Genomic DNA, 17,467 nt, shown 5'->3' on the forward strand with positions numbered 1-17,467 from the left:
CTTCTGTGAGGAGGCCTCCTCAGAAGAGCAATCTCTACTTCCTTTCACAAATACTTTAATTATCCTGTTGCAAATCCTGTTTCCCTTCCCTGGAGTTTAACATGCCACATCGCTTAAGGGAACAAGTGGTTCCAAATATTAGGAACACCCACGGTAGTTCTGGAAGAGCTGTGACTCCGTGAGAAACTTCCTCTTCTGCCGTAGTAGTGAGACAAGCTCTTTTCAGTTGACCTCCCCGGCTCAGGGGACTGAGCGCCTCCTTCACTGGTGAGCCTGAGGCGTGTGGCGGATGCAGGGAGGAACCGGTGCAGTTCCGGGGGCCTTAACTGTTTTCACTCTCACCACGCCTTCCCGGTTGGACTGAGGGTCTTTCATGGAACAATTCGTGCCACCTCAGCTTGGGAGACTTGGGACAGAGTAACAGGTCCGAGGTGTGTTTATCTTAAGCCAAGAGAACCTGCTGGGTCTGGGCTCCCCACCTCTAGGGTGAGGCTTGGTGGAGCAGTGGCCACACCTGCTGGGACAACTCCGAATGCTCTCACTTGGTTTCTGACTTTGGAAATTACAGGTTACAGGAATATACGCTGCTTGAAAAATATGTGACGTGTGTGGAGTCAACACCAGGTCTCCCTCAATCCTCCCCCCTCCTACCCGAAGCTTACTTTCCGTGTGAGGTGACCATGGTCAAGGGCACCTCCTTCGTGTGTGCATGTACATACAACATGCCCCAGAGGTACTGAGTCAATGGTAAAATTCTGAATTTAGAAACAAAATCTAAACAATTCCAGGTTTGTGAAATCACTCTATAAATGCACAAATTTAAATAAAAAGCAAAACCAAAAGCCTCATTCCTTAATCACATCTTGTATTTTATTTCTTATAATTAATGGCTAATGAAGGAAAAAAGTGTTTGTAGCATCCTACTATTTTAAGACAGCAACTGTAACTTAAATGCTAATCTACTCCATAAAACAGCCTTCCCCCAGGGCTGTAGTGGGTGTTTATTAAGTCTCCCGAACCCAGGGGCAACTAGTCAGTTTTATTACTTATCAAACATAGGAAAAAATTACATGTTATTATTGTTTCCCATAGCTGGAAAATTCCACAAACAATACATTTTCTCCACGTACACAATCCCTTGACTCAAACCAGAAGCTAGCTACCAAAATACCTACAATTACGATTCTCAGACTAGAGCCTGGCTGCTTCTGAGGGTTATCTGGTGGGATGCCAAGGGGCATTGCCCACGATAAGGTGAGTGTGCTCCATCTGTCCAGAGAACAATGTCTACTTGAGCCTAAGGAATCATGTTTATTTTTCAAAAATGTCAAATGGAAGCTTTTTCCCCCAAATGAAATACAGGGAACCACATACATAAAACAAGTTTTAGGAGCCGGCACTGCAGCAGTAGTTGGCTGATACGAATTCTCACTGCACACATACCCTAGGGGTGCGCACAGCCCTCCCCCCCGGCGTACCCAGGGGAAATGCTCGGCACACCAAGCCTCACCGCCCTGAATCTCTCAGTTCAAAGACTGGGCGCCCTGCCTGGGACACAGAAAGGTCTATGGGGGTCCCAGAGCCACCAACACTGTGCCAGTGTTGCTTGCCTTTTTTTCGGGTAAATGCTAGTCAGAGGTAGCAGAGCTGGTCTTTTATGTGCTTAAGTCCAGCTCTTTAAATTTAACTTTTCTGGCTTTGCCTTTTTGGTTGCAATAAATTTCAACAAATTACTAGTTCTGCTTGTGTTACTGCAGCTCTCAGACCCTGTGGCACCTCGTTCCAGATCACAGGAAACAGCGATACATGTTCCCAAACTTTGAGAAAGCTCTGAACGTTCCCACACAGCTTCCTGCCCTTTAATCTAGTTTCTGAATATTCTGGTTCTTTTCCTTCTTTGTATATTCTTCTAGTCGAAGAAGCCACTTTGCCCAGTACTGGGAGCAGAGCTCTGCGTCCATGAAATGTGGGTGGGCAGGGGACCCGTCTTTGTAGGCAACCACGATCAAGCCGCACTGAACCTAGGAAGGAACACAGGGCAATTCCAGCATCTCCACAGTAGCAACAGAGTTGAGGTCCATTTCCTTCTTACTCCAGGGCACACTCAGAACAGAACAATCTACAGTAACAGCTCCTAACTCAATTTCTAAGGCGGGTTGATGAAAGACTGGCCCAGGATACACAAGAACACAAAGATGACAGTTAAGATGCTAAAGAATGGACTGTGATCGTTAAAGATTAACAACAACAAAAAGCCCAGGAAGAGGGGGAAAGTGCTTTCTGAAGTGGTAGAAGGACAGCAACAGAGTAAGCAGTGGGTTACAAACAGAATAAAACCCTAAGGAGGGAAGGAGCTATAACCCAGCATCGAGCAAAGCTTTAAGTAAGCAGAGGCTCCGCGTCCTGACCTGAAAGCTGTAGTTGATGTCATGGTTTATGGCACCAACATACGCCACGACTTGCAGCGGGTTGTCAAATGTATTTTGGATGAAAGGCTTTCGCTTCTCCGATGTCTTCCAATCAATCACACACAGCTTGCCCCTAAAGAGAAACCAAAGGAAGCCCTTGAAGGTAATAGTGCACACTAAAACGCTATTAGGCTAAGCCTCTTACACATAGTTTGCTACTTGTCACCCAATGACTGTTGCTTCTATTCCCCACATTCCAAGAAGTCGGCTCTCCTGAGCTTTACTTAGGGTTGAAGAGGTGTGACGTTCTCTTTCCTTTGAGCCCCTCATTCAGGTCAGCCACGAGGTACGACGGAAGATGCTTCCTAAGTGCACCCATGGGAGCTGCAGGTGCGGGCCCAGGTGCGAGTGCTGGGAAACAACTCCTCCAGCACAAGCTTCTAAACTTTCTAGACGTTCCTTTGGACCTCCATGGTTTAACAGTTGACAAGGGAATTGAAACTATTATTATCTTAGTTGATTTGGCTTCAAACATCTATCAGAATGAACCACAACAGACCAGTAGCAAAGTCCCCATCGTAAAAGACTAAGCATCGTGGTGCCTCAGAAACCAAAGCTGGAGTTCAAATCCATCAACGCTTAACAGGCACCAACTATATGCAGAAATATAAATAAGAAGACCTGGTCCCTGTCCTAAAAGTTTACAAACAGGGTAGGGATATTACTATTAGGGATATTGGGAAAATAGAAAAATTCCTGCCACTTTTTTTTTTTTTTTTGCGGTACGCGGGCCTCTCACTGTTGTGGTCTCTCCCGTTGCGGAGCACAGGCTCCAGATGCACAGGCTCAGCGGCCATGGCTCACGGGCCCAGCCACTCCACGGCATGTGGGATCTTCCCGTACCGGGGTACGAACCCGTGTCCCCCTGCATCGGCAGGCGGACTCTCAACCACTGCGCCACCAGGGAAGCCCCTGCCACTTTTTTTAAGTTAAAAAACCAGTACATCCCCCACCCCCATCCCATCCTGGTGGACTTTTACACTTGCCAAGCACAGATGTCAAAAGGGCTGCAGGGGGCTTCCCTGGTGGCGCAGTGGTTGAGAGTCCGCCTGCCGATGCAGGGGACACGGGTTCGTGCCCTGGTCCGGGAGGATCCCACATGCCGCGGAGCCTGCGCGTCTGGAGCCTGTGCTCCGCAGCGGGAGAGGCCACAACAGTGAGAGGCCCGTGTACCGCAAAAAAAAAAAAAAAAAAAAAAAGGGCTGCAGCAGGGTGGGTGCACTGAGAACCGGTGATTCTCAAAGGGCTCTATCTGCTCACTTCAGCTTCAAAACCAGCAGTGTAGAGGGAGATCTGCACAGAGCTACCTTCCTGTCACCGTAGCACTAGATTACAACTTATGCAAGGTATTTATAGAATCTATAAAGTCTAGAATGGCACCGTCTAAAGAAATAAAATGCGAGCTACACACATTATTTAAAATTTTCTAGTAGCTACATCCAAAAAGAAAAAAAGATGAAATTTTAATATTTTATTTACCCCAACGTATCCAAAATATCATTTCAATATATAATTAATATTAAAAAGTTATTAATGAGATATTTTACATTCTCTTTTGTACAAAGTCATTGAAATCTAGTTTGTATATTTACAGCATACCTCTGTTTGGACTGGCCACAGTCACGTGCTTAATGATGGCCTTTTATGGCTGAAGGCTACTCTACTGGACGGTGCAGGTATAGAGGTAACATGTCATCTTTATAACTGTTTTCTATTGCTGTAGAGCTTGACAATCTATGCAAATGAAGAGAGGGCCCCAGCATCCCCAGGGCACTACCATTCCCAGTTCTCTCTCTTGAAAAAAATCAAAACACCCTACAGTAAAGACTTCTGCCACGTACCACTGTTTCTAGCAATGTACTATAACTTGCAGAACTTAATAACATGGAAAAAAACTTAGTAGTATAAACCCAAATTAAAATTGTAATGAGACAGTCCACAAATAGCTCTTTAACAAATAAAAAGAGCTAATTTATTTTGCTCAGCCTAATTTATTTTGAAATGCAGGCTGAAATGACAAAACAGTGTTAAAACGCATGTTCCCTGTGGCCCCGCAATTTCCCTTTTAGGTCTGTACCATAGAGCAACGGTTTGCTATCCTGGGTGCAAGTGACACATGCCTGGAAAATTTAAGAAGTATTCACGCCCAGGCCTACTTCAGATCAACGGAATTTATCCAAACCTCACATATCATTCACCAAAACAAACAAACCAACGAACCCGTGCGCCTGCCAAGAGAAACTCACGACAGAATAGGAGGAGACACGGTCATTGCTGTAGTTTGTAACTGAAAAACTAGAATAACCTGAGTGCTCCCAACAGGGAACTGGATATGGTTCATTCATACCCAACAGCAGTTAAAAAGAGAATAGGATCAAGAGAGAATAGGATCAAAATAATGTTGCTAACATTTACTGAGTAGATAGTGTGCATTTTAAGTACCGTACAGGGAATGTCTCATTTAACGTCTGTAACAAACCTATGAGGTAGGTACTATTATTTGCCCTATTTTACAGATAAACAAATTGAGGTACAGAGAAGCCAAAGCCAAGTAAGTAGCCCAGGGTTAAGAAGAAAAGCCAGAAACCAAACTCAGGCAGCCTGTCTCCAGAGCCCAGTAACTTTTAACTAGAGTTCCAAGGGTTTCACTCACAGATTTTCCCCTTATCCTGTTGTATCGCTCATACGCTTTTTTCTTTCCTTTTTTTTTTTTTTTGGGAATAGGGGTATCTGCAGGTTATATCTACCCTTGAAATCAGGAGTAAGTGGTGAAAACAGGAACAAAGCAGCAATTTAAAAGCCACGGGAAGCTTTATTAAGCTCAGAGTTCCTATCCATGTCAAACACAGCCTGGAAGCCAGGCAAAGAGTTGACTTTCAGGGCCAACAGATCAAGGTGCTATTTTTAGGGAAACAGGAAAGAAAATGCAGGAATCAAATTGGATCTCACGGCTGGTACTTTGCTAGGGGTGGGTGGGGGGAGGGGAGGGGAACATGCTGGAAAAAAGGCCATCTTAGGGATACTGGAAAGTTGTACCTTTTCTCCACGAAACACTTTGACTTCGGAATGTAGATAGATTTACAAGGATGAGATGGCTCTTACCTGATGTGACTTTACAGAGGCCACACCTTGAAGCAGGAATTAAAAGGAAAAACTAGCATTGGAAGGGAACCATGTGTCCCACCCAGAATGAATTCACCTCCACACTTGATGTAAAAAATTGAATACTTACTGATAATCAGCTACACAGTCCAGCAGACCTACATACTTTAGGGTCTCATGTTTAACAGCGCTTTCCAGAGCCTGCACTCCACTGACATCTCTCAGAACATGCTGGATACTTTGGATGTAGCCGGATTTGAGAAGATTTTCATCAGGCTCTTTTAAGTTCCCCTGGGGTGACAGTATGCTTTCCAAGGCTTCATGAAACTGTTTCCCTTGTAAAAACATGTCTGAAAAGAAAATCAGGGGAAAAGGAAAACAACAGCAATAACAAAAAAAACCCCAAACAAAGCTAATACTAACGAACAGATACTCTATAAAACTCTCAACAATCAAATTAAAAATTACATGAGTTACCTTTAAGTGACAACCCCTAAGACACCATATTTCAGCCTCTTGTGAAATACACTAACAATGCACTTTGAAAACAAAAGGGACTAGTAGAGCTTAGATAATAAAATAGATTAAAATGAAGTATTTCTAGTAGCATTAGGTCAAAGCTAGAATTGAAGATCTGGGCTTACAGGACCACACCTAGTGAATTCACACAGCATTTAAGTGTGAATTTAAGTGTCCGTTTAATTTAGGTAACCAGTAAGTTAACTAGCTGTGATAAATATTAGGGAACTGTGCTTGTTTACAGTTCTTTTTACAACCAAATCTTAATTATGAACATAGGTGGAGGCATCCTTTTACCAACAGGCTTAGTGACTGGCAAAGAGTGAAAATCAAGGCACACACAAATTAATGTTGTGGGATTTGGGGCAGAGAGGAGGAAAATATATGACATTTTCCTCCTGCACTTTCTTTTAGGGCAAGAACAGCCTACGACAGTGGCTCTGTCCTGAATTTTTTTTCCTCGTACACTTTTTTTTTTGGCCTCCATGTAGCATGTGGGTTCTTGGTTCCCTGACCAGCGATCAAACCCGTGCCCCTTGCAATGGAAGTGTGGAGTCTTAACCACTGGACCACCAGGGAAGTCCCTTCTCATACACTTTTAAGAAAAGAGGACACAAACATATTCAACAAATGCAAGAAACACTACATATTCACTTGACTTTTGATAAGGGAAGGAGAGAAAGAAAGAAAAAGAGGGTATAGCTGTGCTAAGCAGTGGACTTGGCGCTTTCAAGCTGTTAACTTTCAAACACAACAACCTGGCAAGATAAGATCATCACCCCCATTTTAATGAAGAAGGCCTAGGCAGTGCTGTTAATTTGCCTCAAAGCAAAATGCTGGCCTGGGGCCTGGCACCAGAGCCTAAGGTCATTCTGGTCCCTGACACAGCAGAGTGAGAGATGAAAAATCAGGGACCACCAGGAAGATACACACAGAAACAGAGCAGGAAATACACATGCTTGGAGACAGACCCACAGAAAATGAGGAAAACCATCTGATCTAATGAGGTAATGTCAAACCATATTACCTTTGTCAAGTATTTTTTACAAAGATTTTGAAAGGTCAGTTCTACCATTGGCAAAAAGTGGAATTGCTTCAGGGAAATTACTTGGAAAGTGAAGTGAAATTCAACTGAGGAAATAAGTTATTCTACTCCAAATTTACTTGGCTTAATTGGACTTATTAGCACATAAAAGGCCTACAAATTTAAGCCTTATGGAATTAAAACCTAGGGAAAAGAAGAGCAGTATTTATCTACAGACTAGTTTTACTGAAGCAGAACACAAACATATTAAAAACATGAAGGAAAAAAATTTGTTTATCAACAGCCAAGCAAATAGACAACTCATTCCCCACTGCAGTCTTAACCCCAGGGAGGTCTTCATATTTAAGGGGCAACAAACATGGGATCTGGGTTACAGAATCCCTTAGGATTGGAAAGCTGAGAACGTTAAACGTGATTAAACTTGTGAAAATAAATCTTAAAAGATTCAAGAGTTATCGCAGATAGCATGAAGTCAGAGTAATTCACTCAATAAATTAAAGGAATAAAAGTGAAATGTTTTCAAGTCCCAGTAAATAAAACGTATTAAAAAAAAAACAAAACATGAGTTTCCTATATTCTGACTGACAGCGTGGATATTTTAGAATTTAAAAAGTCAGTGTAGGACTTCCCTGGTGGCGCAGTGGTTAAGAATTCGCCTGCCAACGCAGGGAACATAGGTTCGAGCCCTGGCCGGGGAAGATCCCACATGCTGTGGAGCAACGAAGCCCGTGCGCCACAACTACTGAGCCTTTGCTCTAGAGCCCTCAAGCCACAACTACTGAGCCCACGTGCTACAACTACTGAAGCCTGTGTGCCTAGAGCCCGTGATTCACAACAAGAGAAGCCACTGCAATGAGAAGCCCGCGCACCGCAATGAAGAGTAGCCCCCACACACCGTAACTAGAGAAAGCCCGCGCGCAGCAATGAAGACCCAACGCAGCCAAAAGTAAATAAAATAAATTTATATAAAAATAAAAGGCAATTAGCTCCTGCATATAGTCCTTGCCCCAGGGAGCCAAGGAATTTACACGGGGCTCTGGCCTTGACCATTTTTGCCATGTCCAAGTGCCACCTAAATACTTAATATTTTTTCTTTAAAACATGTGACCACAGGTTTAATGTGTTATGCATACACACAGGTTTTTTCTAAGATGCCTCAAAATAAGTGCATTGCTCTTAAATTAAAAATTAAAGTTCTTGTGTACCACGAGGGGTACATGTACTGCTCTCTGGGAAGCATGGCCTAAGGAATGCTCAGTGTAAAACTTAGCTTCAACAACTATAATCCTGATGGGGGACCAGCTAATTCTCCTGTACCATTGGTCTTTTCTTTCATCTTGCTTTTGAATGGAATCTATTTTAAGAAAGCTATTCTCTTCACTTGTCTAAGAAGTTAGTGAGTTAGGAGTTGAAGGCTGAAGTTTATCAATTCAGTTCCTAATGAAGAACATCCGATAATCTCAATTTACTAAGACCTAAATACAGATCACATGTTCTGGCTTTTTGCCCATCTTTAAATTTATGAGTCAGTCTCTGCTGATAAGCAGAGCAAGGGGGTATTTACTAGATTCTGAACAGAATGCCTAGCAAACAACTAGAATTCCATTATGAAGCGATTGTCCCATAATCAAACGAAACAGGCAATTCTAATACTTAAGTTTGTAGCTTATAAAATAAATGAATTTCATACATCTTTAGTCAAAGTACTTGATCTCTGTGCTTCAATTTTATCTGTGAAATGGGGATAATAGTATCTGTGTTTCATAGAGTTGTCATGAGGATTAAATGAGTTAATATATAAAAAATGCTGTTAATACTAATTATCATTTGAAAGTAGTTCCTCACTAGTTAACGTTAGAAAAAGAACAACTCATCCTTTTGACACTGGTGCTCTGTATTCTGGAAAACATAATAACCATACAGAATCAGGATTAAGAAAATTACTTGAGAGAAGGGAGTCACACCAGAGGAAAACCCGCAGCCAAAAAAAAAAAAAAAAAAAAAAAAGAAAGAAAATTACTTGAAGTATATTCTGCAAAGCCATCCTCTCCCAGTTCCAGAATCATCCGACGTTTCCACCTCTCCAAACAGGAAATCTGTTCTGAAGTCATGGTCTGCTGAAGGATTCGGGTCACACTTGGTATCGTATTCCTTTGCAAAGGGATTTTCAAAGGAATTGTAGGATCATTTGTTGCATTTGGTTTTCCGCTTTTCTCTGGATTGAAGAGAGGACACCAGTTTCGTGGAACTCCTGCTTCTTCTTGCTTTGGGGCCTTACACTTCCTCACAGGTCCGTAGAGTAAAGCATCTTCCTCAAACAAAGACTGTGGCGCCTGAGCATGGCCTCTGAATGACAAGACAGACCTTACTAAATCAGAGTACTTTTCTTGGTCCACTTCTTCATAAGGGTTCACTTTTTTCTTCCGGCCACACAAATAAGAGGAAGTGGAGAAGACCACACGGGGGGCTGGTTCTACAGAAAACCCCTTTGAACTTTTAAGCTGCCTGCAGATGGTCTGAAATACCTTCATCTTCAGATTTTTTTCACTTCCCTCTAGTCTACTTGTAATGTCGAGGACCTTTTTAATTTTCGCTTTCCTATCAAAGAGAAAAGTGGTGTTAGATATCAAATGTGTTAAATATTTGAACCATCAAAGCGAAAGCTGCAACAGTATGATATTGCACATTAAAACTGTATTCGGTACGCTTTTTCGACATGTTTAACAGAGGAAAACAAACCTAACTCCATACTGAATCTATTACTTTAGCTCTAACCTTTGTGCCCTGTTGCAGGGGGCTTAGTCTTTTCAGCTCTGCACCTTTTGGAAAAGTACGTTGCCTATAGCCTGAAATACACAGGAGAACCCATTCTAAAGGCTCTGACCTTTAAAGGTATTAACACTTTTCCAATCATATAGAGATTAAAAAGTTGCAGAACAGAACGATCTTGTTGCAGGTATATAGGAACACTGTGACCAGACCTGCGTGGACAGCTGTAAGAACAAAGGATTCTGGCACCAAGAAGTGGGCAACAAGCAGCCACACCCCCTCCCCTTTTAGTAGAAAAGAAGCCTGAACTCTAACTGGGGAAGATAGTTCTTTGGGACACAAGTCCACCATCTTCTCTGGCTGCTGGCTTTCTGAATAAGGTCTCTATACTTTGCCCTAACAGCTCATCTGTCAATTTATTGGCTTGTCCTGCAGCCGAGCTTGGACTCGGTAATACTCGGACAAAACTATGTCTAAAGGACCGGCACCTGTTAAACGTGAACTAGACAGCTTGGGGCCACATGTCCCCAGCTATGGAGCCATGTGCCGGCCACGAAGGTAGGCGTGTGTGAGACAAAGAAACACAGGACGCTCGAGGGGCGGCGACAGTTAACAGTGCCTCCACTCATCCCTAAACACCAGATTCTCTGCTACGTATCCTGCGTGGAGAGTTCTCATCTAACCCCTCACACCCTCCAAGGTGGGCACCACTGCGACCCGGCCCGCTCAAGACGCGGCACTCGCGCTCCTGAAGGGTCCCCATTGACCTGCCGGCTAGAGGCCATCAGCAAGGCCCACCGCCCAATCCCCGCTCCGGCGGAGGCGCAGCCCCAGCGGGGACAGGACGGCGGCGGCCCCTCGGGCGGGCGTCAGAGTTAGGGAGGGCCGGCAGGGGAGGTACCTCGGAAGCCGGCGCGCTCTGCTAGGTCCAGGGCGCGACAATCCCACGAGCAGGTACTTTCGTCACTCCCGCGCTTTGCTCCAGACTCAGGCCCCGCCCCAGGCACGGCGGCCCCAGCATACACTGCGGTGCTCACGCCCCACCCCTAGCCCCTCGTGCACCTCAGTGGACACTCGAGCGATCCGTGGGGAGACCCTCCCCGCACGCAGAAGCGCGGGCGCCTCCAAATCTCGCCTTCTCTCTCTCTCACGAGATTTCGTTTACGTCAGAGCTCGTCGCCATCTTGGACTCTGACTGAATAATAAATTCCCTCCCCCCAAAAGCGCACAGCCTTTCTTGAGAAGCGCCTCGTTGGGAGAGTGTCAGGGGCACCGCGTCCCCGTGACGGCCGGTGGTCGGCGGCTTCTGCGTGGCTCGGAGCGAGGGTAGGCCCCGCGTAGCTTCTTTGCCCGGCTCCAAGATGGACGGCAGCGGGGACGGGGGAGGCCGCCCTGGGGGAGCACGTGGGGCGCCGCTCGCCTTTCCTGGGGCTGCTGGGACGGTGGAGGAGTCGCGAGGGCTCCCGCCGCCGTCGGGCAGAGAGGCTGGCGGAGGCGGGGCCGCGGCCGCCCTCGAGACGAGCCCTGGCGGCGGCGGCGGCCCAGCCTCTTCTCTCCTCGCACAGCCAGGCGGCCACGCTCGAGGCCCGCGTCGCCATGGCCGCGGTTCCCGAGTTGCTGCAGCAGCAGGAGGAGGACCGCAGCAAGGTGAGGCCCTGGCCGCCCTCGGCCCCCGGGCCGGGAGGCCCCGGCGGTCACCCAGACTCCCACGCTCCTTGCCCTGGTTCCCGGGAGGGGCTCGCGGGGCAGCGGCCGGAGACGCGGGAGCGCGCGCTCGGCGTGGAAAGTTGCTAAAACTTCTCGGGGGAGACCGCGCGGTGCACGCGTGAGCCGCTTTGCAGCAAACGACGGAGCTCGAAACCGCACCCCAGCCCCTCCAAAATACTGGGGAGATTCAGTCCAGTCAGGTATCGAGAGTGTCTCTTGCAACTTCATAAGCGCTTAGTGCGCCGCTCCGGGAGGGAGTGCTGTCATTTTTAGGAGGTGCTCAAATAGTTGAACTTAAGTTTCGCTCTTAAGATTTGCGTGTTGATGTAAGGTACCCCCATGCCGCTTGGATCTTGAGGTCTAAAAGGTGACTAATGCAATTTATGTCACCATAACCAATTGAAGATTGAGGTAAGCCTCCACTTTGATTCGTCCTTTACTTATAAGTTAGTTTGAAATATACAGGGGTTGGTATGAGCCGCAACGTTTTGTGCAGAATCGTCAACAGAAACGTTTTTCTAACAGAAAATCAAAATAACTAATCTAGAAATTCGAGGCGCTCTGACATTTAAGTAACGTGGAAGGCATCTCTTAAGAAATCAAAGGCATTTTTGATCCACAGCTCTTTGGAGAGAGCTTTTCATCTAGTGGTGCCAAAGGTCGCACACGGCTGCGGGATTGTTCAGCAAGGGGGTCACTGCTGTATTAGTTACTGAAATGAAGCGTGAGGATAGGGTCTTGGTTGGGGTATTTTTATTTCAAAGTGGAAAGAAGTAATTTTTTTTTCCTTCCCTAAAGCCGGAAGTGGGAACTTGAGAACCATTCTTTCTAGAACATTCCAAAGGTAGTTTTCTCTCTAGACGTTTAGATGGCTGAATAGAAATTTGGGTAGATGGATTCCCCCCCCCATCCCCTACCTTCCATCTTCTTTCTTGGTCCAGAATTTATTTTAGACAGCTGTTTAAAAGTTCAACCGACCTTCCTATTTGTTAGTATAGTATACCTGTGGTTGGTTTTTAAAATAACTTCCCCACCATTCTGATCCTTGAGCAAAAGAGGATTCTGAAGGCTGTTTCCTGCCTCCTGGTTTTAGTGACTACAGGAAAGGATTATATAGAATTTTCTTCCTGGTTTTCTTTTAATTGCAGAAATAAGGAAATAGTAAACTTAATAAAATATTACTGTAACACGTGGCTTCATTTTTCTTCCTGGTATCCGATACTAGTCCTGGCATGTGGATCAAGTCTAGATGATTTTTACTGTTCACCAAAGGGGAGTTTGGGACAAGAGTGGAATAACAGGAGGGCAAATCTTGGGCAAACTGTTCTTTTGCTGTAATTCAACTTTGTTAGTTAACAAATATTTTACGTTTTTGCTGAAAATGTAAGTTTAAACTTTCTGATTGCTTTGGAATTTCCATGAGGATAGGGGTTCTTGAGGTTTAGACCTGCTAATAAGGCAGGGAACATAATTAATTCTTGAGGATTTTGAGTGCTCCTGCAGAACTTTTGGCTAGTTCAGCAAAACAGGAGTACTGGCCTCTATTCGGTAGCCTGGCACTTCCATTTAGTCATATCCTTTTGAGCTGAAGGTGTTGATTTGTCTCCTTTCCCAGAAAGCAGTTGCATGATTAATTTGTTCTTTTTTTTGTTTTTGTTTGTTTGTTTGTTTGTTTGTTTTTTTTGCGGTACGCGGGCCTCTCACCGTTGCGGCCTCTCCCGTTGCGGAGCACAGGCTCCGGACGCGCAGGCTCAGCGGCCATGGCTCACGGGCCCAGCCGCTCCGCGGCACGTGGGATCTTCCCGGACCGGGGCACGAACCCGTGTCCCCTGCATTGGCAGGCGGACTCCCAACCACTGCGCCACCAGGGAAACCCGATTAATTTGTTCTTTAACTAGTCCTCTACTGATGGGAAAGATGGTGTTCTGGTCTTTAAATTTAGAAAAGTAAGGTTTTGCTAAGTCGAGCCCCTGAGAAATTTAACTGAACCTTTAACACCATTAGGCCGCATCTTCACGATAAAGAAACTGGTGTAGTGCAGTCCCCGCCCTGCCTCGCGCACTGGCTGCATCAGCATTCTAAGGTGTCTGGAGTTTTTAAAGGTTGGGGGGAGAAATGGAGATTATGCAGAACCTTGTTCCCATAAGATATTTACCCAGGCTTCCTGTTTGCCAAAAGGTCCTTTAAACAGTGGGCAGCGCGTTTAGGCTCCCACTCACAGACTCAGTGTATGTCTATTGTGATGAGTCTTGGTCCTGTTAGTCTTGCCAACCTACGGCAAATGGAGTGCGAGTCCTGATTGTCTCCTGGGATTTTTATTATTCTTAACTTGTTAGTGGACTGAAGCAAATGATCACACAGGAGAATCTGTAAGGGCCCTCCCCAGCCTAGTGCTGTTACTTTCACCTTAACTTTCACTAGTTGGTTACATGGGCTTTGGGTAGACAGTGTTTCCTTCCCAGAGCCAGTCATTAATGTTTTACATTTATGCTGCTGCTCTGGTTTGCAGATTGTTAACTGGTGTGGAAGTTGTCTCTAGGGACACCACTCTCCACCAGCTTAGATGAAGAGTGTTAAAATTTATGTTAGTATAGGAACAGTCCTGAATTTTCACCAATACTGCAGCAAGTCCAGAGTAACTGATTGTTGTGGACTGAAGTTTTGTACTATGTTTATGGCTTGACTTCTTAAATTCGGGAAGTGTGGCTTCTCAAAGCTGCCCAAGCCTTAGTTCTGGATCAGTAACTTGCAGACAGTGTCTTAAGATCCCCATTTGTGAATACTACTATAGCAGGTCATGATCTGCCCACTTTTTTTTTTTTTTTTTTTTTTTTTTTTTTGGCTGTAGGAAGAAATGGTTTAGGGCAACTATGAGAGAATTTTCTGGATTCTGAGATCCAAATTCTCATTTGCTATGAGACGTAGTAAGTGACTAACATCTAATGTAGAGCTTCAGTTTAAACCAGGGTTTCTTAACCTGAGCATTACCGATTGACATTTTGGGCTTGATAATTTTTTGTTGTGGGGAATTGTCCTTCCTGCATATTGTAGCAGTATTCCTGGCCTTTATTGGGTGCCTGTAGCTCTCTTCCCTTCATCAGTGACAGTCAAAAATAAATGCAGACACTGTCAAATGTCCCTTGGTTGAGAATCACCAATTTAAACTTTCTAAAATGGTGTGATATGGGTGGGTCAGATCGTTGACTATCTTTGGTAGAATTAGCCTTCCCCCCAGTATTGAGGAGCCTTACCAAAAAATGGTAAAGGGTTCTGGGCAGTTGAGAGTTACAAACTTTGCTGTGTTTACCATGTTGGAGTTCACTGCCCCCTTTGGACAGTGGAAACCTGAGGCTCGGATGCCACAGTACTCACAAAGCATTGTGGTGCAGAATTGAAGATCACTGAGAAATGTGCTACAGGGTGGAACTTGGTTTAAAAATCCTGCTTTTTTGCTCTGTTGTCCTGATTGCTTGAGGATATTAGGATGTACTTCTGTAGGTCAGTAGTACCACTGGCCAGTAGTGAAAGGCACATATAGTGAAGTTAGGTTGTATTTAGGGAAACAACCTTTTAATGAACCCAGTTATTCAGAGAAAAGTATTTTTGCGCTTTATAAGTTCTGCCTTTTATTTTTGAAATAGTGAAGGGATAGTGGGAAATCTTGTCTTGCATGAATAGCAAATTTGTTTTTTACAGGTTCAAATTGAGAAGGTTCTCTACATCTTTACATGAGAAACTAGCTCCCCCCCCAAAAGAAAAAAAAAGATACTTCACCTCCAACACCTGTATATTTTCTGATTGGCCATTAAGTTAACTCTTAAGAAGAGAGATTTCCCCCTAAAAGGGGGATATGGAATTTCTCAACTGTTTCATACCCCAAAGGCAAACCGTAAATACACAGGGAGGAGTGAAGTTGTAGTTTGAGGTTCAGGAGAGACTGAACTTTAGTTTAGAGATTGGGTTCTTGGCTTGACTCCCCCGCTTCCTTTTAGAAATTTGGTGTAACTTTTTCAGGCACTGCTATATGGTCTGGAGAGAAAAGTGTAGTTTTCTCAAAATAGTTGCTTATGTTAATCTGTGGTATGCGTTTTCTGCCAGAAGAGTTTATGGTTTACTTGTTTTTGAGGGGCAGATCCCTAAGCCTTTGGGTCTAGTTAGTGTAAATGGTGAGGAGCACAAATGCAAATGTCACCAGCCTTAAGGCTTTCACCTGATCTTTAATGAAGAGCAGTACAAAGCTTACATGTTGTGCTAGTGGGGACCAGGTATCTGGTGAGGGATGAAGGGCTGAAATATTTATATCTGAAAGATCTGCGAAATGTGTGGTGCCTCTGACTAGCGTACAAGGAGTCCCACCAGGAAGCAGGCAAGCTTTTCTTCTCTCCACGCTGCCATTTGTATCTTTAACTCATGACACAAGCTCAAGCTCAGCTCCATCCACGTTGCTGAATCATCCTTGTTGGTGAAGGTAAATTTTATTCTCAAATCTTTTTCTATTTCATCTTGGGTTGATCATAAAGTAAGACTGCTTTGTAGTAAGGAGCCATGGACTTAATAGACCAGGAACTTTTGGAAGGGAGACTTGATGAAATCTAGTAGTAGGTGAAGGGCTTTAGCTTTGAATGGAGGAAATTAGTTTTTTGTCTGTGGCAGCTTCTTCCTCTGTAGCAGTGGTATGTTGATTCCCAATAGAATTTTTGTGCTAGATCATTATAGATCATGTGGTTAAGCGTTTCACTTTGTAAACTCCTGAAAATAATCCAGGTATCTTGCAATTAGATGGATTGTAATTAGATGAATTTCACAATGAATTTTATTTTAGCCAATAATTCAACTTAATCTCTTTCTGGTTCCACGTTGGGATTCCACTGGCTCGTGGGCTTGCAGCCTTGTGAAATGATGATTCAGTTTATCCATTCGCTGAGTGCGCTGCACTGACCTTCTTCGAAGCCTGGATTTCTGTTCTAGGAGCTCTGGGCTGCGTAGCCTCCAAATGCCCTGCAGTCTGCAGTGTTCTACTGTGGACAGCTTGTGTGTTGGTGGACTACCGGTAAGAATGGTTGGTGTCAGCAGGGATGGGTCCCTGTGGGTCTCATCTCACCAAGATGAGTGGTGGAAATCTGATCACTTGCTGCAGCTCTTTATCTAGTTGTTAAGCTTGTGGCTAGTTTCCATAACTATTATCTATGTTAGTAGACTGAGATCTAAAAGTCTTTGGTTCTGTTGTCCTTGAGGACTATGATATGATACTGGCAGGCCTGAATTATAGGAAGGGGGGAGCCAGTGGGGGGGGGGGAGATGAACACATACCTGTAAAAGCAGCTCATGTATTGCACAGTCAGTTCAATTGTTTTTCATGCACCAGTGCCTCAGGGATAAGTGGGATAGAACACAGACAAATTTTGGTTACCTTCAGGGTGGGAGAAAATAGTGAGAAATAATTCAGTACCATTACAGTATTTGAGCCATAAGGAGGGGTTCGGAGAAAGATACAGTATGAGAATTTCTTACAGAGCACTTCCTTCCTGTGAGCTGAAACAGTAACAAAGTAATATATGTTTCGTAAGTATGTATCATGTGAGTCAGTTTTCAGAAATTACTGCAAATCCAGTGTGTCTGCCGCAGAGCATTTTTGGTTTTATTTCCTCACTAGTGAGTATTGGATTAGGCAAGGTATCCGTACCTGTCTAGCTGAAATATGGCCTGGTTGTTTCTTGCCTGTTCTGACTCCATGCTGTTTACAGACCATTCAAAGATTATTTGTCATATTGGCCCTCTCCCTGGTAGGGGTCTTTTACCTTAGCCATTGGGTGAAGGGAAAGCAAAGCAGAATCCTTAGGAGAGAAACAGTTTGAAG

The 17,467-nt window shown here is 44.6% G+C and overlaps 2 protein-coding genes and 1 non-coding gene across 11 annotated transcripts in view; 2 read left to right on the forward strand and 1 right to left on the reverse strand.

Moving 5' to 3' along the window:
* Positions 1–844: 844 nt before the first annotated feature.
* MGME1 (mitochondrial genome maintenance exonuclease 1) lies at positions 845–11,176 on the reverse strand. 3 transcript variants are annotated; one of them, XM_033429376.2, is made up of 5 exons: positions 11,039–11,176; positions 9,155–9,732; positions 5,701–5,920; positions 2,409–2,541; positions 845–2,021 (listed from the first exon to the last, which is right to left on the reverse strand). In XM_033429376.2, exons 2-5 carry the CDS (start codon positions 9,663–9,665, stop codon positions 1,860–1,862), a joined length of 1,026 nt encoding a protein of 341 aa, XP_033285267.1. In that variant the 5' UTR covers positions 9,666–9,732; positions 11,039–11,176; the 3' UTR covers positions 845–1,859. The 3 variants fall into 3 exon arrangements, with proteins under 3 accessions (XP_033285267.1, XP_004270447.1, XP_033285268.1); XM_004270399.4 differs by lacking the exon at positions 11,039–11,176 and adding an exon at positions 10,805–11,006; XM_033429377.2 differs by lacking the exon at positions 11,039–11,176 and adding an exon at positions 10,671–10,787.
* Positions 11,089–17,467, forward strand: part of SNX5 (sorting nexin 5) — a 50,582-nt gene continuing 44,203 nt past the window's right edge. For 3 of the 7 annotated variants that reach the window (XM_033429368.2, XM_033429366.2, XM_033429372.2), the window contains exon 1: positions 11,229–11,550. In XM_033429368.2, the coding sequence (XP_033285259.1) occupies positions 11,500–11,550 (51 nt within the window). In that variant the 5' untranslated portion in view covers positions 11,229–11,499. Of the gene's footprint in view, positions 11,551–17,467 lie in introns of all 7 variants that reach the window. The other 4 variants (XM_033429364.2, XM_004270398.4, XM_033429369.2 and 1 more) reach the window with 3 other exon arrangements.
* On the forward strand, positions 16,502–16,738 carry LOC117201555 (small nucleolar RNA SNORD17). Its single transcript, XR_004483619.1, has one exon. It is a non-coding gene; the product is annotated as a small nucleolar RNA SNORD17 (small nucleolar RNA).

The sequence above is a fragment of the Orcinus orca genome, chromosome 16, assembly GCF_937001465.1.
Source record: "Orcinus orca chromosome 16, mOrcOrc1.1, whole genome shotgun sequence".
NCBI lineage: Eukaryota > Metazoa > Chordata > Mammalia > Artiodactyla > Delphinidae > Orcinus > Orcinus orca.

Bases quoted from the DNA above. Each gene is read 5' to 3' on its own strand.
- MGME1 (XM_033429376.2), bottom strand. From the start codon at position 9,665: ATGAAGGTATTTCAGACCATCTGCAGGCAGCTTAAAAGTTCAAAGGGG. The intron at 2,542-5,700 runs GTAAGTATTCAA...GTTTCTCTTTAG, and splicing joins GACTGTGTAGCTGATTATCA to GGGCAAGCTGTGTGTGATTG. The intron at 2,022-2,408 runs GTCAGGACGCGG...GTTCCTTCCTAG, and splicing joins ACATCAACTACAGCTTTCAG to GTTCAGTGCGGCTTGATCGT.